We start from the raw sequence: 22,444 nt of genomic DNA on the forward strand, positions 1-22,444 counted from the left end.
AGATCACAGGTCTCATCCAGCCAGCCCCGCCTCCCACAGGGAAGAGCCGGCTCAGCCAATCGGCTCCGCCAAGCTCTCAACTGCCACGCGGAAGCGGGGAAGCCAGCGTGGCTCCTGGCTTTGGGGCTGGGAATTGTGGGAGGAGGGCCGGGCCCCACTGGAGGCACCCTTTTGTGTAAGGACCCAAGGAACCAGTCCTCCGTCTGGCCACAGGGACACTGGGTTGTGGCATTTCTCCAGCTGCTCCCCAGGGGGAGGGAAGACCTCCCTGGAGCCAACAGGCCTAGCCTCTGACCCTGGAAACACCCAGCCCAGGCCTGCCTGAGAGCCAACAAGTCAGGGGGCAGCAAATTTTTAACCAGACACATAGATCATTAACTGGGGTAGGAAGGAGTCCAAATTCAGCATCCCTCGGGGGCAGAGACCAGCTGGGCTTTGAGCCTCCTGTGGAGATGCTGGGCCCCCGAGTCTGGTCCTCTGTGAGGCAGGGGCTGAGCAGGGCCTTGTCCAGCACCGTGGGGGGCTGGGCCTCAGGGGAGGGGAGGAAGGTGGACATCTCAGGCATCTACCCCCCTGTGACCACCCCCTTCACTGCCACGGCCGAGGTGGACTATGGGAAACTGGAGGAGAATCTGCACAAACTGGGCACCTTTCCCTTCCGAGGTAAGCGGGGTCTGTCCGCTGTGGGAGTTGGGGAGATGTGAATGACGCTGGTCTCCTCAGCCAGCAACCAGAGGAGGGTACACAGGCTCTTTCGAGCTGCTCTTGGTCAGTCGGGTACCCTGGGAGTCATTTTATTATGAGAGAGGAACAGGGGGCATTGGTCTGGAGTCAGGAGCCAGGCAGGAATCTTGGGTTGTGATCTTGGGTTGAATCTCCTCTTGGGTTGGCCTGTGATCTTGGGTTGAATCTCCTCTGCCTCAGTTTCCCCAGCTGTAAACCGTTGAAGTTCTTAGCCCAGCGTTATTGTGAGGATGAAACTAGATCATGGGTGTGAAAGCCTTTGTCAACCAGCCACTCTGTGCAGATGTGAGGGCAGTGGGGTGTCACGTGGCAGCCCCGCCAGCGGGCTCATCTCCCTCAAAGCCTTGTTTGCCCACTCTCTTCCGGGCAAAGCCTCCCTCGGCCAAATTAATTCCTGTCCTGGATCCTCTGACTCATTTCCCTGTTACACATGGGCCTCCCCTCTCTGAGATCAGAGACCAGATCATATTTGTGACACTCAACATACAACACAGCCACAGGCACGATAAATGAAGATAAAAGAAGCGGCAAATTCTGCCCGTCCTGCCCTGCCCACCCTCATCCATCACCCGTGACAGTTGCCTGAGGCAGTGCTCTCAACAGCCCTATTTCACAGACTGGGAAGCTGGGGCTCAGAGTGACGAGATCACTTGCCCAAGGTCACTCAGCTAATACGTGGCTGAGCTGGGATTTGAACTCAGGTCTGACTGCACAGCCATGCTCGGTTTCACTCCACTGCACTGACTGATGAGCCGCTAGGTCAGATTCTAATAAACAGACCCTGATGGGCACCAACTTGGGAATGGAGTGGTTCCGACTGGGGTAATGCAGTGGAGCAGTTGGGAACGTGCACTCTTGATTCAAACCACAGCTCGGCCACTGACTTAGCCGTGAGATCTCTCTAAAGCTCAGTTTCTCCATCTGACACGTGGGAGTAATAATGGCCACATCATAGGAGGGTGGGGAGAAGAATCAGAGAATGCAAGTGAAAGCATGCTGTAAATTGTGAAGGGTATGTACATGAGAAGGTGTGGATTCCAGTGATAACGATGATTAGAATGACAGTGTGATCGCCACTGCGGGCAGAGCCGCGTTGTGACAGTGCCCGCTGGCATGACTGAGACCCCATTCGTATCTCAGTGCTGAGGCGATGTGAACCTTCCCTAGCGGCCAGTGAATGCCCTGTGGACGTCCACACTGAGCAGTGACACAAACTCTAAGTACATTTCTGCTGGGGCTCAGCTCATTGGAGCCTGAAGGTTTGGGCTGAGGCCCGGATCTCTTGAAGCAAAGTGAGAAGCTCCTTGAATCTCTAAACGAAGACTCTGCTTCACCTCCCGGGTTCAAGGACACCCTAGTGCAGGGGGTGGGGAGGGTAGACTTTGCATCCAGTGTCTGCCTGCGCCCCAGGCTCTTCTCTGGACCCTTCCTTCCCCCTCCCCACAACTCACTGCTGCAGTGGGGACAGGGGTGCCTAGGAGCACAGGCTGCAGAGGGTTTGGCAGGCTGGCCATTGGTAAACTACACAGGCACCAGCTCCCACCTCAGCTCTCTCTTACCCCCGCACATGGGGGAGCAGGGCACTGTGTAGAAGAGCCCAACACCCGGAGTTAGAAGACCTGTAGGAGTTCTAGTTCTGCTAGTTACGGCGACCTTGGAAAAATCACTGAACCTCTGATCCGGCTTCCTCATTTTAGAATGGCAACCGGGCCACAGCATTCAACACAGTCCTCCCAAGGAACCCAAACCCGAGGTCCTGGCACAGATAACACCGGGCCATAGGGCCCAGTCACAGCTCCCAGGATGCAGCCGGGTTGCCTGGGAAGGGAGCAGTGAGCCACTCTAGCGCGAAAATCTATGTCTCTCTTGCTGGATCCTCACCCCCTTTTGCAGCCTAAACTCAGGAGCAGGGGAGGGAACCATCATGTATCACATTGCCAGGGCCTCCTGCAATGAGTTAAAGGTCCTCCAAAGAGGAGATGGGAACCTGCCCTTGATGAATTAGTGAAGAGTTAAGAGATTCTTCTGAAAGGCGTTGCCTGAAACTGTGCAGCTCTATTTATTACTTACTTATTTTTTTTCAGCATAGTTAATTTGTACTAATTATTTGAATAAAGAGTATTCTTTTTAAATAAAACTTATAACCGGAGACCAGAGGGAAGGGTTTTTGCAGAAGGGCCATTGGTCCCTGAACTCACACCCACAAACAACCTCAGAGATGAACTTTGAATTGTTATTTCCAAATGAGGTTAGTGGATGACCCCAGAGTTACTCCAGCAGGATCAGGGAGGTGATTTTTCCCAGAAAAGCTTAAGCTTCTGTCTTATTCCCTTATTATGAAGGGAAGACTATGGTTTCTCGTGATAAGGTATAATATTTTGTGTATATTAAAGCCATTAGTTCGTTAAATAAAATATTTTGTTTAAAATATCACAATTTTTATAACCCTATTTGGCATTGAGAAATGTGTCATATGCCTCTGGGAGTGGCCCAGGCCTGTGTCTGCCCTGAGAGGCCCTGGGTATAATTTGGGATTGACGGTCAGACTCTCAGTTGTCTGTACCCACAGAGAGCCTGGCCAGCTGGCCCACCCACTCATAACCTGAACTCTGCCCACTTACAGGGGAGTTGGGGGCAAATTCTGGGTTTGCAGGTGCATTAAGGCAAGAGGTAGCAGCCCCCATCCTGAAATGGCCCCAGGGATCTGGGACGGGCTGAAGTCTCCTGTCCTGCGTATTCTGCCTTCTCAGTCTACTGCTTGTCTTCCCCCCAATTGTGACCTCATGTTACTCCAGAATGAGCTCCTTTCTGGACCCCTTTGGCTTCCGGACCCTCTCTGTTATGGGGCTGGGGGCTGTAAGTGGGGATGGAATGCACTGAGCTGGCAGTGGGGTTCGGCCCTTCATGGAGGGAGACACTAGCCTTAGGCAGCCAGGAATGGATGCCAGCCCAGCCAAGGGGGTCTTTCAACCATGGCCAGCTTGACCCAGCAGCTTCTGCCCCTTGGGTGCCATCAGATGGGGAGGAAGAGAAACCAAAGACTGGACGATAAGAAGGCCTGACTTGCAGAACAGGTCACAAGCAGGAGGCAGAAGGGACTCAGAATTGGGGAAGCTACCCTTCCACTGACCTTGGGGACAGCTGTCAGGGTGGGAGAAAGGTCCCAGGCCTCAGCCCATGCCTGTCAGACTAGACATAAAGGATCCTGTGACCTCTCCCCGCCCCGCCCCTCAACCACCTTCCTCACAATGGGGTTCATTGCTGAGGTGGGAGGGGCAGCCTAGGGAGGGCACAGCGTGGGGCCTGCCTGCCAGACAACCTCGGGGAGCCTGTCCTTTCAAGCATGAGCCATACCATCTGGGCTCCCCGACTCCCAGTGTGCTCTTAGCTCTGCCCGCCTGGCGTGGGGTCCTGGAGACCTTCTTGGAGCTCATCCAGCAACCATCACGCAGGGTGGTGCTGGGGACCGCCCTCTTACTCGGAGGTGGAGCCCTCATGTTGTGGATGCAGAGGAAGAGGAGAAGGAAGATAGATTCTGAGACTGCACAAGACGAGCAGGAGCCACCAGAAAGCGGCAAAGCAAGGAAGGAGAGCTGGATCAAATCGCACTTCAGCTGTCTTTCCGAAGAGAAGCTGGCTGCCGGCAGCAACCCCACCTGCAGCCACAGCGCCGGGGCCTGCAGCAGCGGTGCTGCTGCCCAGCCTGAGAGCGGCAGCGGGGAGGCCAGCACCACGATTCCTGTGGACACCTTCACCACGAGGCAAGGAGAAGAGGGCACTGCTCTTCACCGGGAGCCCTTGACCAGCAAGCAGAGGATGTCTGGGACCTCAGTGACCAAAGAGACCCACGAGGAGTCTGGGAAATCCTCGTCCACGGATGAGGCCATGTGGGCCGCCGTGGCTGCCTGTACCGAGGAGATTGACACCAAGGGGCAGCAGCTGGCTATCTCCATGTTGCAGCGTGCCATGGCTTGCCAGAACTCAGGCCACCTGGAGTCCAAGGACATCAGCCAGGAGGAGCTGAAGGCCCTCGAGGAGGTGGAGATGAAGCTGAAAGGGAATTTCCTCACCCAGCAGGAAACCATCACAGCTGGTGCCAACCACATGCACACCTTCCATAGCCATGGCCACCAGGGTTATCCAAGCCACCCGAGCCACCCGTGCCACAGCCCGCCGAACAGCAGCCACCAGGCCTACCAGCCCTTTAAAGCCACCTAACCACAGATGGAGATGCCCCTTCCCCCCACAGGGCTGGCACACAATCACAGGCATCCTATGTGGTCCGTCTCTCCGATGGGGCAAACTATGTGGCCCAGATGCTGCTTAAATCCCTGCTTCGTCAGGCCCTCACAGGGGTCCCGGGTCCCTTGGATTCTGTGAGCGGAGTCTGCCACTGATGGCCCCTGATGGAGGGAGAGCTGGGGGGAATTGAAGCAGCTGAGACAGACTCGCAGGCCACGGAAGACCCAGCAAGAGAGGATGCGCGAGGCAGATCCCAGGAGCAGCTGAGAGCACCATGCTGATGCCAGCTGCCTGGAACTGAGCCAATAAAGCCTTGTATACCCTCACTCTGGGTCTGAGGGCTTTGTGGCCAGCCCCAGGTCTGGGCGGGCCTCTGGGGAGAGGGTTCCTCCTCCCACAGTCCTCTTCATGTGGGCTGATTCGAGACTCCATAATTCGGCCTCCCGGGTCTCAGTTTCTGGGCGTGGGGCAGGGGGCTCAACTGCCACCGACCTGCTGCTACCAAGGAAGGAGGGAGCAGCTGGGAGTTGGGAGGAGTGGGGAGAGACAGGCTTTGAGAAGCCAGGAAGTAAGCAGGGGTGGGATGTAGGTCACCCTGTGTACTACCGCCCTCTCCCTGCCCGCACTGGGATCCGTGTTGGTGCCTCCCCACCGCCTACCTTCAGAGCTACCGTGCCATATGCTCTCTCCTTGTTCATGCTACTCTTGCTGGGGCTGCCTCTGTTGCAGTACTGCTAAACTGTAGTAGGATTAGTACTACCAGTAGCTCTGCCCACCTTTTTTTGAGTGTTTAGTATATGCCATGTTCTGTGTTGTGTTACAGCACAGCCCCATGAGGAGGGTATTATGTTATCTCCATTTTGTAGTGAGGCTCAGAGGTGTAATTTTCCTGAGACAGCCTAGACAGTAAGTGATGTTGCTGGGGTCAGAGCCCAGCTTGGCCTAACTCCAAAGCCCGTACCCCGAACCCCTGCCCTGTGCTACCCCCGAGTCCGATGTCCACCATCCCCCAGTGGGCCTATCTCTCTTATACTTATCCCTGTCCTCTTCCCACATGTCCTGACACTCGCTGTGCCCTCCGGCAAGCCTGGGACTCTCCTTGCCTCCTTTTCCTGGGTTTCACAAAGCCATTTCTGGAGCAAGCAGTGACCCCCAGGTAGGCAGTTAACGGGAGGCAGCTGTCTCCCCCATGAAACTTGAGAGGAGTCAGCTACATGGCACTGTCTAACCTCCAGTGTCTCCTTTACGTAGAAATTTCTTACCATTTGCATCTATTATGGATTTACCAGTGGTTCCCAACCTGTGGGCCTCCAACTCCAGGAAGAAGGTGCCCAGAATCATTGCAAAGGATGGTTAAATCTGTAAACACCCTAAATGTTGTCATTTGATTTTATGGAGCATAGTTGGGAGTATTTGAATATTTTTGACATTACTAGTAAGTGACTTTATATAAATGTTGATGTGTGTGTGTGTGTGTGTGTGTGTGTGTGTGTGTGTGTGTGTGTGTATTTAAAGTACTTCATAATAGGGACTTCCCTGGCGGTCCAGTGGTTGAGACTCCACGCTTCCACTGCAGGGGGCGCTGGTAAGATCCCTGGTTGGGGAACTAGGATACCCCATGCTGCACAGTGCAGCCAAAAAAAAAAAAAAAAAAACTTCATAATAAAAATCTTAGTTGGAAAAAAATAGGGTCAATCATACTGGAAAATGTTGGAAGCTGCTAATTAGATGGAAGGCGAGAGTAGTGAGGTTTGGCTTCTGCAAGTGACTGTTAAAATGCATAAAATGCATGCATTTATCTGGAAGACCTTAAATCCCTTATTAAAAACTTATTACATAAAATTTCAGATTAGCTAATTATGACTTTGGAATCTTAACTTTTAAAAAGTTTCAAACTGGCAAAATTCAAATAAAGTGTGTAGTTAGCATTGTACCAATGTTAAGTCTTTGGTTCTGATCATTGTACTCTAGTTAGGTAAGATGTTGTCATTAGTAGGGGGCTGGGGGAGGGCTGTATGGAAATGCCCTGTACCATTTTTGCAACTTTCCTGTAAATTGGAAAGTAGTTCAAATTAAAATTCAAAAAAGTTTTCAGGCAATTTAGTTAAGAGGGATATCAGAGTTTTATTACAGTTGTGCTGCAAGGAAAATAGCTTCTAAGCAGCCAACTCAAGTATATGCTCTTGGAAAGGATATTTTTATAAGAAAAGAGAATGGTTAAATCATTGTTAGACTAGATAGAAAGAAGAGAGGTTAACAGTCACTAGACTCTTGTCTTAGAGTCTGCTGGGAGAGTGGCTCGTTTCCCAGGCCAAGGCTTAATTCCATTGAAGCTCATTAGGAAATTGCTTAAGCATTTCATCAGGAACTTTCATTTCTTCCTAGTGGGAGGTTATGAATTACATCATGCAAAAAAGTTCTGCCTTAGACCAGGTTTGGGACAATTTTTCTTTTATGCAACAAATTATCAACGCACATGTCAACAGGCAGTGTGCTGGGTGTCACGAAGGAGGCCAAAATGAGGACACCATCTTTGATCTTGATGCTTCTAGACAAGGTAGGGCAAGTGCTGGGCAAGGACAAAATGCTATGGAGCACAAGGGAGAGGGGGATTAAGGAAAGGCTTCGTGGTTCTTGCAGCATCTGAGGGGCTGCAACTAGGGAGGTGTTCTGGGCAGAGAGAAAGGTACAGGAGCAAAGGTGTAGAGGCAGGATGATGGCAGTGTGTCTGGGGACCCTGACAGTCAGTTTGGCTAGAGGGGAACATTTAGAGATAGGCAAAAGGGAGGAGGAAAAGCCCGAAAAGTGACTCCAAAGCCTCAAGGCAAAGAGAACTTAAGAGACTGTCCCATCCAATTTCCTCATTTCACAGCAGAGGCCAGTTTGAGAAATTTTGTCAAGTCCCAACAAGTGGGGGTCGGGCAGATTGAAGGGTTCTGAGGATCTCTGTGCACTTTTGAGTAGGCAGCAGGAAAGGACAAGGAATAGGTAATGGAAGTTCAGAGGAGAGATGTCCAGTGAAGGCTTGATCCCAGGAAGACTTCTCGGAGGAGGTGGCAATGATGATGGGCCAAGGGGCATAACACTGACTGGGGATACTACTTACATAAAAGAGACTGTGATTCCTTTTGGCCACAGTAAATCACGCTGTTGCTTGTGTGTCCTCAGCCCCCACCTACTCCCCTCACCAAGCCTTTCTGGCTCCCCAGAGCAGCCAGAATAACCATGGGGGCAAGGGAGAGAAGCTTCTGAAATGAGTCTCTTTCCTCTTAGAGCTGGAGGGGGTCTGAGAGGTTCCTGAGTGCAGCCTCCCGTCCCACACCAGCCATCCTCCCCCTCCTCAGACTGAAAGTTGCCACCCTCCTGATTTAAGGCTTGAGCACTCCTCTGACTAATATAATGATTACAGCTAACATATTGAATGCCAGGTTCTAGCTATTCCAAGCACTTTACAAATAGTATCTCATTGAAACTTCACAAGTCTTGAAAAGGGGCACCAATATTACCCCCATTTTTCAGTTGGGGAAGCTGAGGTTTGGTTAAACCATTTGCCCAAGGGCTCAGAGCTGGCGAGGGGCCACACTGGGAGTTAAACCCGGGCTCTGACAACCCTACTGTGCTGCTCCCTGCTTCCCCACCGCTCACTTTCCTCACTCCCCACCCATCTGGAACCCTGGCCTTTTCCTCTCCTTTAGCCCCACCTCTACACCATGGTGGCACATTAGGCCTGAAACTGGACATCTGGTCAAGGAGAAGGAGGGGGTTCTTGGCAGTATCAGTTCACAGACTTCAAAGTGCTTTCTTTCTCCTACATTTTCTCATTTGAGCCTTTAAGACAGCCCTATCAGGTAGGATTGAAGTGACTTTATTGTCGTCCCAAAGAAAAGGAAATGGGGTCTCAGAGAGCGCTGTGACTTGCCCAGTAGCCAGAGGGACTGGAGTCCAGCACTTGCCTGACGCTATCACACTTCCCCTCCCCCAGCCTGGCATCTCTTCCTTCTTGGGAGTCAGGCCTGGGTCGGATGCTCCCTTAAATGAAATGAGGAGAAGCCACTAGGAGTCTTGAGCACAGGGGGAGCTCAAGACCCAGCTATCCTGCTGTTTAGGCCAAGTCCAACTGTGGGGACTGGAGGCTTCTGGAACTGACCACCAGAATGAAAGGGGACTTGGGAGTGAGTGACTGTGTCTGGAGACATGTCTGAAGCAAGACGCCCCCTTCAAGGGGGCTGGCAGGAAATGTTGCGGAGGCAGTGGCAAGAGCTTGTTCTCTAAATTCTTAGCCAGAGGGTGCTGGTCCAATCGTGGCTGGATTGGAGCCCTCTCTGGGGTTGGCAACTCTGCAAGTGGGGTGATGCACTGGGAAATCACTGTGGCCTTATGGAGCAAGACAGAAGGAGGCTCCCACCATAGGCCCTAGCCTGACATGGAGGAATTGATCCTGAGGAGGCAATGCAACAGAAGCCAAAATCTGTTTGCCTCAAGATGTTCCCTGCGATGTTACCAAGGCAAAAACTGGGGGAAATATGCTAAGTATCCGGTGAGCTCTTCTGGCAACCCACTCAGTGGACTTTAACGGTAGAGTGAACAGCACAGAGAGAGGTTTGTGGTGTAACGTTGTCTCCGCATCACACTGTGTCCCCTTAAGGATGACTCATAGGAACAACCTCTCTTTGTCCCAGTGCCAGGAAACGCTGTGTTTCTCCAGGACAGCTGCTTTGCTTTATCTTGATTTCTACATATCTGTCAGCTGACCACGTTTCCCTTTTAGCTTTGACTGTCGGGAAGCTCCAAGTCAAATTTCTGGCCCATCAGAACTGTACGGCAGGGATTCTGTATACAAACATTGCCCCTGGCTTTCTTTTCTTTCGTTCCTCCCAAACGGTCTTCTATTTATTAATACTCTTCGTTTATTGTATGCTGTATTTAAGAAAAAAAATTGAAATGGAATGGAGAGGAGAAAGAACAGGAACGAGAAAGTAAAACGAAAAAAGCTGAGAGGAAAATGGTTTAACATTCCGTTTAGATTCAGCTGAAGAGCATCAATTCTACTGGTCTCTCATGGATATAAAAGTGTTGACACCTTTAACTGGTAAAGTTAGAAATCTCACAGATGATGGTTAAAAAAGGAAAATGCAAAATAAAATAATGAGATGTGGGCTTCCCTGGTGGCGCAGTGGTTGGGAGTCCACCGGCCGATGCAGGGGATGCGGGTTCGTGCCCCGGTCCGGGAGGATCCCACGTGCCGCAGAGCGGCTGGGCCCGTGAGCCATGGCCGCTGAGCCTGCGCGTCCGGAGCCTGTGCTCCGCAACGGGAGAGGCCACAACAGTGAGAGGCCCGCGTACCGCAAAAAAATAAAAAAATAATGAGACATCATTTTCCACCCAGAAAATTGGCAAAAATTAGTTCTGACAATACTCAGTATTGGTGTGGATGAGCACTAGCATTTTTTTCTATGTGCTGCTGGGGCATGAACTGGCTAATTAGAATTTTCGCACGTGAAGGTGCATTTACACGCGACTCAGCCTTTACACGCCTAAGTATCTAAACTGAGAGAAACTTTTAAACGTGTTTGTTTCAGCATTGTCTGTAATAGCAAAATTAGGATGTATTCTAAATGTCATCAAAGGGAGAATGAAAAGTAAATTGTGGTCTAACTTCACAAGAGAATATTATACAGCAATGAAAGTGAATGAATCAGAGCTCCCTGTACTGCTGTGGCCAAGGTGCAAAGCACAATGGTGAGCAAAAACGGCAAACTGCAGAATGTTATGTGTGATTCCATTTCTATAATGTTTTAAATGGCAAAACCCATCTTACAGATTGTTTATGGGTCCAGATGTATGTTTTAAGGGTATAAAGACATGAATGGGAACAATAACCACTTGAGACACGCCAGAGGTGAGGAAGAGGACGGTGACGGGGTGGGGGCAGGTGTCGTGGGTGCTGGGTACACCGATGTGGATTCTATTATTAACTATTCTTTGTGGCATGCCTAAAATATCTCATTAAAACAAAGAAAAATAGTGTGAACACTGTCACAGCAACTGGGTAGCACGCTCTGCCTGCATCAGGACTGGGGAGGAAATGTGTGATAAACTGTGGTGTCGGGGAGGTAGGAGCCTGGGTGAGCATAAGTCCAACATCTGCTTTTTCACAAGCACGTGGGAAGGTGTTGCCTCTCTTGCAGGCTTCGTGGTCCAGGGCTCCAACGGCGAGTTCCCCTTCCTGACCAGCAGTGAGCGCCTGGAGGTGGTGAGCCGCGTGCGCCAGGCCCTGCCCAGGGACAAGCTCCTGCTAGCCGGCTCCGGCTGCGAGTGTGAGGCCTTAATGCCCCGGCCCTGGCGGTAGCTGCTGGGGGCGGGGGCGGGCTCCCTGACCCGGGGCTGGGTCCGGTCTAGCGCTTGCTCTGTCTCTTCTGCTCTGCGCCCCTTGCTTGCCTCAGGGTCCCAGCCCAGTCCTCTGCCTCCTGCCCTCGCCCACCGCGGCCTGTAGGGAAGACTTCCTCCTTCCTCCTGCAGCCACTCAGGCCACGGTGGAGATGACGGTGAGCATGGCCCAGGTCGGGGCTGACGCCGCCATGGTGGTGACTCCTTGCTACTATCACGGCCGCATGAACAGCGCCGCCCTCATTCACCACTACACCAAGGTGGGTGTGAGGGGTGGGTGTGGGCTTGAGGTCTGGGGCCAAGAGGAAGCTGGGTGAGGCAGAGATACTGCTTGGGGAGGGGAGGGGAGATGAGAGAAGCTGGGAGCAGAGTGGTGAGCCTACTTCCCATGAATGGCAGCTTTGGGAAAGGGGAGGGATGCCACCAGGTACCAGCTGTGTGACAGTGGGTGACTGACCTAACCAAGCTGTATTGCTGTTTCCTCCCCTCCCAAATGGGAGGAATAATGGAATCTTCCTCCAGGGTGGTTGTGAGGACTAAATCCAATCAAAACATAAAGGACTTAGAACTGTGCCTGGCACACAGAAAGCACTCCTAAGTGTTAGCCAGGACTAGTGCTTGCAATCAGGGTGCATAGCACTGTGACTTCTAGCCCAGCAGGTGGGCCAGTCCAGGTAGCCCTGCAGAGACCCAAGCCTGGACCGCCTCAGGCCTGGGGCAGCTGCCCTCTCCTCTCTTCTCTGTGCCCCTCAGGTTGCCGACCTGTCTCCAATTCCTGTGGTGCTCTACAGTGTCCCAGCCAACACGGGGCTGGACCTGCCTGTGGATGCGGTGGTCACGCTTTCCCAGCACCCGAATATCGTGGGCATCAAGGACAGCGGTGGTGATGTGAGTGGCAGCAGCTCTCGGCTGGGACGCCCTCCTCCTCTTCTCTTTTGCTACCAACTTCCGGGCAGCTCTGGGACCCGCTTCAGTCCGGGGCTCCTGTGTGGGTTCCCTCTGTCCTGTGGGCTCTCTGGGGTTCATCTGAACTTTGAGGCATCTCTCTGGGACCTGGGCTCTCATTCTCCCACACTTGCCCAGCCCCCATCCAGGCTGGTGGCAGAGCTTGTGGGCCCAGCTCTCACACCAGGTTTGCCGTTACAGGTGACCAGGATCGGGCTGATTGTTCACAAGACCAGGAGGCAGGATTTCCAGGTGTTGGCTGGATCGGCTGGCTTCCTGCTGGCCAGCTATGCCGTGGGTAGGCCTCTCACTGCTCTCAAACTGTGATGCGTGACCAAGACATACGCAGGCAGCTGGGTTCTGCTGGGAGAGATGGTGAGGGCCAGGACTGGGTGTAGAGGGGGCCTTTGCCAGCCTGCCTGCTCAGAAACCTCAGAGGTCTGGCACACTGCTTACTTATCTGAATAGTGGGTGCTTGTGGGTGACCTTGTTGGGCAGAGGAGGGTGGCCGAGTACAATCCCTGGCCTGTAGGGGGGATGCCTACAGTTTGCTCGAAGTCTCAAGCTCCCTGCTTAGGTGACAAACGTAGCTCCTTTAATCTCACCTTGTAAATCATTCTCTGAGGGAAGAGGCCTTGGGGCCCTTCCCACTAGTCGGGGGGTGCATTTTCCTCTCTCCGTGGGTCCAGGCCAGAATGAATTGTCAGGCCTGTGGGGTTGGGCTGGGGGTCTTCAGCTGCCTGATCAGACTCTGTTCCAGTCCAGGAGCCTAGGAATGTCACCATTAGACCAACTGCTCTTATCTGCTTGGGGTCAAGGTCCTTGGGTTCAGACTGGATTTGAGCCATGGAGCGGAGGGAAGCCTCTGCTCCCTTCAGCTGAAGCCCCAGTGAGTGTAGATTTGAGTTACTTTTCCAACGATGCAGGGGAAAATGCTGGTTCCTATTCTCTCTTGTCTCTGCAGACTTTGACTTGTAGTATAGGTCCTGTGTAGCTCCCCTCTGCCTTGTCACAGTCTCTAAAGGGGAGAGTAGAAGGGACCCATTTATGCTTCATTCCTGAGAGTGTGGTAGATGGAAATATCACAGGCTCTGGAAGTTGGGGATCTGAGCTGGAATCTGAGCTCTGCCATTTATTCACTGAGAACCAACAGGGCAAAGTACATGACCTTTCTGGGCCTAGTTTCTACTCTGCAAAGCAGGGAGGTGTTATGAGGGTTAGAGAGCATTGGCCCTATGTCTGCCATAGTGCTCGGCACATAGTAGGTTTTCAATAAATGGCATCTGTATTAGCTCATTCGAGCTATATTAGCATTAGCTTGAAATGCCTACTCTCTCTCCAGTCTTGAGGCCACTCTGCTTTGAGTCACCCCTAACTAGCTTTGGAATCACACTCACAGGCTGGCAGAAGCGGCAGGAACCTCTGAGATCACAGCCAGCCCGTTTTCATTGCCCACATGAGAACAAAGAGAACTGGAGAGGGTTGATAACTTGTCCAAGTTCATGCAGCCAGTGGGAGGAAATGCTGGGTCTCCTGCCTCTGTCTAGTGCTTTTTCCCCTCCCCTAACCTCTCCCTCGCTGCTGTCCCAGGCTGAATTCACTGCGGGGAATAAAATTTCAGTAGAGCAAAGGCTTCCCATCCACTCCATCCCCTTCCAGGGCTGATGAGTCAGGGGGCTATTGGAGGATCGTGGAGGTATCAACTGGCAGGTGGGACTCTACTCTGCAGGGGGTGGGGGGTGGAGGGAGGGGTGTGCAGGGAAGGAACTGTCCTTGAGTTAGCCTTCAGGCTCTGCTCCCTGCCCCTCAGCCTGTGGGAGTCTATTTTGAATATGCTGGAAATATTCTCTCTGGAAATCTGTGAACTCACAGAGCGTGTCTCAGGTATGGCTAACCAGTGGCCTAGAAATGCACAGCCTGTCTGCCCAGAACAAAGGGGTGCTGGGGACCAGGATTTGGAATTCTCTGCAGGCAGAGGCTCTGCCTGGTATTCTGCATCTTACTCTGTGGCAGGAGCTGTAGGGGGCGTGTGTGCCCTGGCCAATGTCCTGGGGGCTCAGGTGTGCCAGCTAGAGCGACTCTGCCTCACAGGGCAATGGGAAGATGCCCAGAAGCTGCAGCACCGCCTCATTGAGCCAAACACTGCGGTGAGTTCCCAGCCAATGGACCCAGAGTGGGGGTGGTCTGTGTCCTCATTGGAACAGGAGCCAGTGCTGGCACAGGGGTCCCCACTTGGTCTCTTCCCTTTCAGAAAGTCCTTTTAGAGAACATCCCAGTGTGGGAACTCTTTGTGCCTCCCCAGAAAATCTTGACTTCAGGAACAAAGTCGAACCACATTGGTTCTCAAACTTACGTGTGCATTAGAATTCATTTAGGGAGCTGGTTAAAATTCTACTCCTTTAGGCTCAGGAACAGTCATTGAGACAAGCATCCTGGATGACTGTGACATCAGGAATCCTGGAACCTTACTTAGAGATGCCCTGCCTAAAGAGAGGGAAACATGGGCCTTTACGTCAGCTTTATAAGGGGCCAGATCCTGAAAAATAGAATGATTTAGAGTAATAAAGGAGTGGGAAGGCTGGAGGTATTCAGAGCGCAGCTTTCCCAGGAAAGTCCTGTCTTCAAATAATCCGTTCTGTAGTCAGACTGTGTACCCCAACTCTGCTGGGCAAGTCAAGGAGAAGAGGCAAGATGGAATGCTTGTCAATTGCAGGCAGTGCTGTGCTGAGCATATTGGAGTCTGAGGCATAAAGAAAAACGTGTGTCCCTGGAGACATGTTTTTATTCATATTTTAAGTTAAACTTTTAATTTTAGGATTATTGTAGATTCACGTGAAATTATAAGAAACAATACAGGGAGATCCCAGGTACCCATTACCCTGTTCCCCCCAATGGTAACATCTTAAAAAGCTGTAGCATGAAATTACAGCCAGGATTTTGACATGTATACAGTCCAGATACAGAATATTTCCAGCACCATGAGGATCCCTCGTGTTATCCTTTTAGAGCCACACCTACTCATCTCCTGCCCCCACCCCCTCCTTAACCCCCGGCAATCACAAATATGTTCATTTTTATAATTTTATCAGTTCAAGACTGTTATATAAATGGAATCAGATAGCCTATAACCTTTTTATTTCCTCTATGAACAAATCTTTTTTTTTTTTTTTTTTTAGTCTGTAACCTTTTGAGATTTGCTTTCTTCACTCAGCATAATTTTCTGGAGATTCATTCAGGCACATGTAAGCAATAGTTCCTTTTTATTGCTGCATAGTAGTTCATGGTGTGGCCATAAACAGCCTGTTTAACCATTCTCTTGGTGAAGGAAAGCTGGTTGTAAAGCTGCTATGTACATTTACGAACAGGTTTTTGTGTGACCATAAATTTTCATTTTTCTGGGATAAATACACAATTGGTGGGTCGTATGTTGTTTGCAAGTTTAGTGTTTTAAGAAACTGTTTTCCATAGTGAGTGTACCATATTGTATTTACACCAGTGTAAATGTATGCATGACCCAGTTTCTCTGCATCCTCACCAGCATTTGGTGTTGTGACTTTTTTTTTTTTTTTGCCATTCTGATAGGCATGTTGTGACATCTTGTGGTTTTAATTTACATTTTTCTGATGGCTAATGCTGTTGAACATCTTGTCATGTATTTATTTGGCATCTATATATCCTCTTAGTTGAAATGTCTGTTTATGTCTCTTGCCCATTTTCCAACTGGATTTTTTTTTTTTTTTACTGTTGAGTTTTGGAAGTTCTTTATACCTTCTAGATACTAGTCCTTTGTCAAAAATGTGGTTTGCAAAGATTTTCTCCCAGTCTGTAGCTAGTCTCATCGTTCTCTTAACAGATCTTTTACAGAGCAAAAGTTTTTAATCTTGAGGAAGTCTAATTTATCAATATTTTCTTTTATGTTTATGCTTTTGATGCAAGTCTAAGAACTCTTTGCCTAGCACTAGATTGTAAAGTTTTTCTATTTTTTTCCTAAAAGTTTTATATTTTACAAGCCTGTGACCCATTTTGAGTTAATTTTTGTAAAACGTATGAGACTTAGATCAAGGTTCATTTTTTTTTTTCTGTTCTTTTTTGGCCTGTAGATATCCACTTGCTCCAGCACCATCTGCTGAAAAGATGGATCTTTCCTTTACTGAATTACTTTTGCACTTTTGTCAAAAATCAGTTGGGTGTATTTGTGTAGGTCTATTTCTGGATTCTCTATTCTCTCCATTGATCTATCCCTCTGCAGTACCATACAGACTTGATTATTGTAGGTGTGTAATAAATCTTAAAATCAGATTTTAAGATTTTAAGCTAGACTGATTCCTCCCACTTTGTTCTTTTTTTTCCCAAAAAATTGTTTTAACTAATCTAAATCCTTTGTCTTTCCATATAAATTTTAGAAAAATATTGTGGATGTCTACGAATACTTGCTGGAATTTTTTTTTTTTTTTTATAAATTTATTTATCTTATTTATATTTGGCTGTGTTGGGTCTCCGTTGCCGTGTGCAGGCTTTCTCTACTTGTGGCTCGTGGGCTCTAGCGCGCAGGCTCAGCAGCTGTGGCGCACGGGCTCAGCCGCTCCGCGGCATGTGGGATCCTCCCGGACCAGGGCTCGAACCCGTGCCCCCCCGCATTGGCAGGCGGACTCCCAACTACTGCACCACAAGGGAAGTCCCCTTGCTGGAATTTTGATAGGAATTGTGTTAAACCTGTACACCAATTTGGGAACAATTGACATTTTTACTGTGTTGTCTTCAAATCCTTGAATATAGTTATGTCTCCATTTATGTAGACCTTCGTTGATTTATTTCATCAGCACTTTGCAGTTTTTGGCAAACCAGTCCTATACAAGTTTTGAGAGATTTATACCCAAGTGGCTCATATTTTTTGAGTGATTATAAATGATATTGTATTTTTAATTTCACTATTCATATGTTCATTGCTAGTATGTATAGAAACACAGTGGATTTTTGCTTCTTTATGTTGTATCATATGACTTTGCTGAACTCACTTATGGGTTCTATGAGATTTTTTTCTATATTCCTTGGGATTTTCTACATAGACAATCATATCATCTACAAATAGGGGATGTTTTATTTCTTCCTTTCTGATCTGCATACCTTTTATTTCCTTTCTTGCCTTATTGCACTGGCTAGAACTTCCTGCACTATGTTGAATAAGAGTAGGGAGAGTGGACATCCTTGCCTTGTTTCTGATCTTAAAGAAAAGCATTCAGCCTTTCACTGTTAAGTGCAATGTTAGCTATAGGTTTCTGTAGATGCTCTTTTTCAAGTTGAGGAAGTTCTCCCTTATTCTAGTTTTCAGAGAGTATTTAAAAATCATGAATGGGTGTTTAATTTTTGTCAAATTTTTTATGCATTGATTGATTTGACCATGTGATTTTTTTTCCTCTTTAGCCTGTTTATATGGTAAGTTACATTAATAATTTTCAAATATTGAACCAGACTTATATCCCTGGGATAAACCCCACTTGCACATGGTGTATAACTTTTTATATATTGCCAAATTCCATTTGTTAATATTTTACTAAGGGTTTTTCCTGCCTATATTCATGAGAGATATTGGTATGTAGTCCTTTTTCTTTCTTCCTTCCTTCCTCCCCCCCACCTCTTTCTTTCTTTCTTTCTTTTTTCTTTCTTTTCTTTCTTTTCTTTCTTTCCTGTCTTTGTCTGATTTTGGTATCAGGGTAAAAATAGCTTCATTAATTGATTGGGAAGTGTTCCCTCCTCTTCTGTTTTCTGGAAGAGGCTGTGAGAATTGATGTTAAGTCTTCTTTAAACACTAAAAAACAATTCTCCATTGAAACCATCTGGGCCTGGAGATTTCTTTTTTGGGAGTTTAGAAATAATAATGGCTCCACACTAGGCCTCTACGGATACCTCCGTAGCTGAAAGGGGTAGAAGTGCCTTCTTACTGCTACTCGTGTGGCCTCCACTGACATCTTTTTTTTTTTTTTTTGCGGTACGCGGGCCTCTCACTGTTGTGGCCTCTCCCGTTGTGGAGCACAGGCTCTGGACGCGCAGGCTCAGCAGCCATGGCTCATGGGCCTAGCCGCTCCGCGGCATGTGGGATCTTCCCAGACTGGGGCACGATCCTGTGTCCCCTGCATCGGCAGGCGGACTCTCAACCACTGCGCCACCAGGGAAGCCCTTGCATTTTTTTTTTAATATTGCATTAAATATTTGTCTTGTGACTGAGTTTTGCCTCTGAGGCAATAGTCCCAGACGGAGCCTGGCAATGTTTTCTTTGGGAAAGTGGTGGGAGGGCTCTAGATTTCCCTCACAGCTTATATCTTTACCTCAAAAGGACAGATTAACTCAGATTTAGAGAAAGGACAGCTGAGGAGGCAAGCACGAGTTTCCCTGGATGTGAAGGTTCTCCTGGGATAGGACGGGCTACAGATAGGGTGTAAGAATTGCAGAAATGAGGGCCTTTCAGCTGAGCCCCATCAGGGCCCAGGCTGTACTATACATTCTGACATTCCACTGGGGCGGGACTTCTTCTCTCCCACTCCCATCTGCCTGTGAGAGAGAAGGTCCCAGAACCTGCAGACCACCCGGTTAGGAAGAGGAGGAGTTTCCAGGCCGCTTGAGGTCTGGCCTAAATAGTGGCATTTTTCTCATCCAATTCTTGTGACATGGGGTAGATGTTGTTACCTCCTAATTTGATAGACGAAGCAGCTTGGGCTGTCCTTTGGGAAGAGAGGATACTTGCTGCCTTCCTAGCCCTTGGCATGCCATCCTGCCTTACCCTTCACTCTGCGCCCCGTCCTGTGCCAACTCTGGGCACACACTCAGGAATGTCTGGAACACCTTTCTGCTGCCCTGGCTGTAGGCTCAGCCACCCCAAGAGCAGCTTGATGTCACCTTATTGCCCTGCCCTGCTCGAACACAATGTGCGTCCACTGCCCTCCCACCCAGCCGGCCTCCTGCCCAGGCTATATTTAGGATTTTCCCTGTTTTTTACCTCCAAAGTGTTCAACCCTTTCTCAGCATCTGAAGAGGGGCAAATCAGAGATCTTCAGACCCTTATGTGGAAGAAAGCTTTCCTCTAGGTACTTCTTGTTTCCATCGTCTTTCCCACCCTAGTCAGGTTTTGGGTGAAATGCTCAGGTTATTAGAACATGATGGGAGCCAGGTCTGGGAGGAGGCTTGCTAAAGTCTACTGGCCTCTAGTGGTGAATAGTTATTAGCCAGTCATTCATCAGTGGTTCCCAGCCTCTTTACCCCAAACAACCTCTTTTATTAGTTTTACCCTTCATGAAGCCCATATTTCTAAGGTTTTACTTCCCTCAAAATGAAACTTTATTAAGTAATAATTACTTTCTTAGTTTTTAGGTAGTCAAAGATTAATCTAACACTTCCCAACAGCATGAAACAACCCGTTGCTATGCTAAACACAAAGAAACTTGATTCTTCATTTTCTGTAAAACTCCATGCATGATTTTAAATTAGATCTCCCACTACAATGGAAAAGACTTTAGAGGTCGTGTTATCCGGCCCCCTCGTGTTTTAGGCAAGTGAACTTGCTCAGAGATAAGTAAATGATACAGGGTTACAGAGTGAAACTTCTTCGGACAAGGATGCATTGTTTTCCCTGTGAGAGCATTTGGAGTTGGGGTCAGGGAGGAGCGATGGGTGCATGGGGAGGGACCCTGCTGCGGGGGCAGTAGAGGTCTGGGCTGTTCCGACTCTCCACTCCTGGTGTGCCCTGAGTCAGGTTCCAGGGAACTGGGCTGCAGACCAGTGAGTCTCTACCGCCCAGACCCACAGCGCTGCTGCCTTCTCCCAACCCAGTTTGAGGACCGAATGCCACTCTCCTCCCCGATGGGGCAGATTTCTCTCCTAAAACCAAAGCAGGTGCCTTCCTTCATTCTAGGTTTTGGCATTGTGTTCTCTACTGCCGACCTGCCTTCTGGTGACCTACCCTGGGTGTCATAGATTGGGTAGTTAGTTTACCGGGAGGGAAGGGTGGGAACCCTAACTTTCTGCAAGTGACACATGTCTGGGTCCCAGATGTGTGTGCAGGGGACTCCCCAGTCTCTTCTAACAGGCCCTGCTCCTCAGGTGACCCGGCGCTTCGGGATCCCGGGGCTGAAGAAAACCATGGACTGGTTTGGCTACTACGGAGGCCCCTGCCGCGCCCCCTTGCAGGAGCTGAGCGCCGCCCAGGAGGAGGCGCTGCGCCTGGATTTCACCAGCAACGGCTGGCTCTGAGCGTGAGGACGGGACGGCCGGACCGCGCACATCCCAAACTCTTGCCTTGCGGTAGCAGCCTGAAGAGGAGCGCGGGGGGACGAGGGTTCAAGGCCCCTCTTCTTATTTCAGTCATCCAGGTAGCCTCTCTCCAGGCGCTGCCATGCACGCTCGTTTCCTGTTCTCCCGGCCCCGTGACCTCTCGCATTTGTATCCTGAACTCTGGGTCTCTAGAGACCTTCAGTCTTGGAAGGAGCAATGACTTACTTGTCTCTCTACTGTGCTTTTCTATCCCCTGAGACACGTGAACCAGGACCCAGAGGGGAAAGTCACGGGGGCAGTTGGGCACAGAAATGCCATGTTTTACTGAAAGGAAGACTGCTTAGACTTGGGGGTACAAACCTGAGTCCAGCACAGTGCAGCAGGAAGCCAGGGTGACTCCTGAGAACCCAACTTCTGACTCCTTCCAGGGGAAGCAATAGGTTGGGAAACCTGATCAGAAAGGTGTCACTGGTCTTTCAAAGACACCCCCCCACCCCGCAAGCTGCATTCTAATCCTTTCCTAAACCTATTTTGATTGATCTCATATTGTCTCTAGCCTTTATCCCAACCATCACGTGCACCAGTGAGACAGCCCAGTGGCTTGCCAGAACTGGTAAATAATGACACCTGGTGGATAAATGTTCCATTCTAGAAGGCTATTCTAGCCAACCCAGGTCTGAAACATTAGGAAAGGGGACTTGGCCTGAGATAGGACCATCCTCTTGCCTATACACACTCTGCTTTTATTGTTAGGAACAATTACTTTGTTACTGCAATAAAATTGAATAAGTTAAATTAGTGTGGCTATGTACAGATTAACACTCCACTGCTATGCAGATCTTAGGTTTCCAGCCCAGATATCAAGAACCTTCCCAGAGGCAATTTAGCTCCCAAGGTCTGTGTTTTCCCACCTCTGAGAGAGGCCCTAAGAATACTGAGCAAACATAACCATTAGATTATTGGAGGCCTAGGGAAAAAGTTATTGACATTTTAAATGGTAGAGGTAAGAGGCAAATAGGTTCAAGTGAGATATTTAGAAACACTTAGCACATTCATTAAAAGGCTGCTTTCTCTAAAATGTTCAACCTTGGGAATTCCCTGGCAGTCCAGTGGTAGCAATCCGCGCTGTCACTTCCGAGGGCCTGCATTCAGTCCCTAGTCAGGGAATTAAGATCCCACAAGCAACGCGGCAAAAAAAAAAAAAAAAAAAAAAAAAGTTTAACCTTATTCAGTGATATCTGACTAGTGGCAGAAAACCTGAGATGAATTTTTTAAAAACTACTCTCGTAAAAAATAAATAAATAAATAAAAACTACTCTCGTTTAAAAGAAAGGTAAACAGATCCTTGTTTAGGGCAAGGGCTAAAAGAGAGAATATAAAAGGTATCAATCTTCAGCAGAAACGGGGCATCTGGTTGGCACTGAAGCTTGGGGCTTAGCACCTGGGCTCTTCTCACAGGCAACTTCTGGAAGATCTGGGCTCAGAGGAGAATCAGGTTTAGGGATGGGGCAAAAAGTTAGGGCTAGGGAGGCAGCCTAGTATACTGGTGAAGAGCTCAGTCTCTGGGATTTCCATTCTTGGATTTGTACCTTAGTGTCTGCAAGACCTTAGAAAACTATTTAACTGCCCTGAACCTCATCTGTAATACAGGGATAATAATGGTACCTTCCTCTCAGGGCTTATAAGGTCATGCAAGTGAATGGGTTAGCATGGAAGGTGAATGTTCAGAGAAAGACTTGCCTGAGGTAACCCAACAGGTGTGACAATAAATGGTCTCAGGACTTGGGCACCCTGACTTTCAAGGTGATGAGGAATTCAGTGGAAAGTGCTTTGGAGTCAAAAAGTCCCAGATACAAATCCCACC

General features: G+C 49.3%; 2 protein-coding genes across 6 annotated transcripts; both read left to right on the top strand.

Moving 5' to 3' along the window:
* The first annotated feature begins 83 nt into the window (after positions 1–83).
* HOGA1 (4-hydroxy-2-oxoglutarate aldolase 1) lies at positions 84–21,869 on the top strand. Of its 5 annotated transcripts, none has more exons than XM_027112214.1 (7): positions 84–663; positions 11,175–11,303; positions 11,506–11,633; positions 12,127–12,261; positions 12,520–12,616; positions 14,332–14,465; positions 20,410–21,375. In XM_027112214.1, exons 1-7 carry the CDS (start codon positions 453–455, stop codon positions 20,557–20,559), a joined length of 984 nt encoding a protein of 327 aa, XP_026968015.1. In that variant the 5' UTR covers positions 84–452; the 3' UTR covers positions 20,560–21,375. The 5 variants fall into 5 exon arrangements, with proteins under 5 accessions (XP_026968015.1, XP_026968014.1, XP_026968018.1 ...); XM_027112213.1 differs by having other exon boundaries at positions 116–663; positions 11,175–11,239; positions 11,430–11,633; positions 20,410–21,869; XM_027112216.1 differs by lacking the exon at positions 84–663 and adding an exon at positions 6,577–7,543 and having other exon boundaries at positions 20,410–21,869.
* On the top strand, positions 671–6,491 carry CUNH10orf62 (chromosome unknown C10orf62 homolog). Its single transcript, XM_027112212.1, has one exon. It carries the CDS (start codon positions 3,922–3,924, stop codon positions 4,960–4,962), a length of 1,041 nt encoding a protein of 346 aa, XP_026968013.1. The 5' UTR covers positions 671–3,921; the 3' UTR covers positions 4,963–6,491.
* Positions 21,870–22,444: the final 575 nt, after the last annotated feature.

The sequence above is a fragment of the Aethalodelphis obliquidens genome, unplaced genomic scaffold (assembly GCF_003676395.1).
Source record: "Aethalodelphis obliquidens isolate GAN/ISIS:26980383/991018 unplaced genomic scaffold, ASM367639v1 scaffold11, whole genome shotgun sequence".
Classification (NCBI taxonomy): Eukaryota; Metazoa; Chordata; class Mammalia; order Artiodactyla; family Delphinidae; genus Aethalodelphis; species Aethalodelphis obliquidens.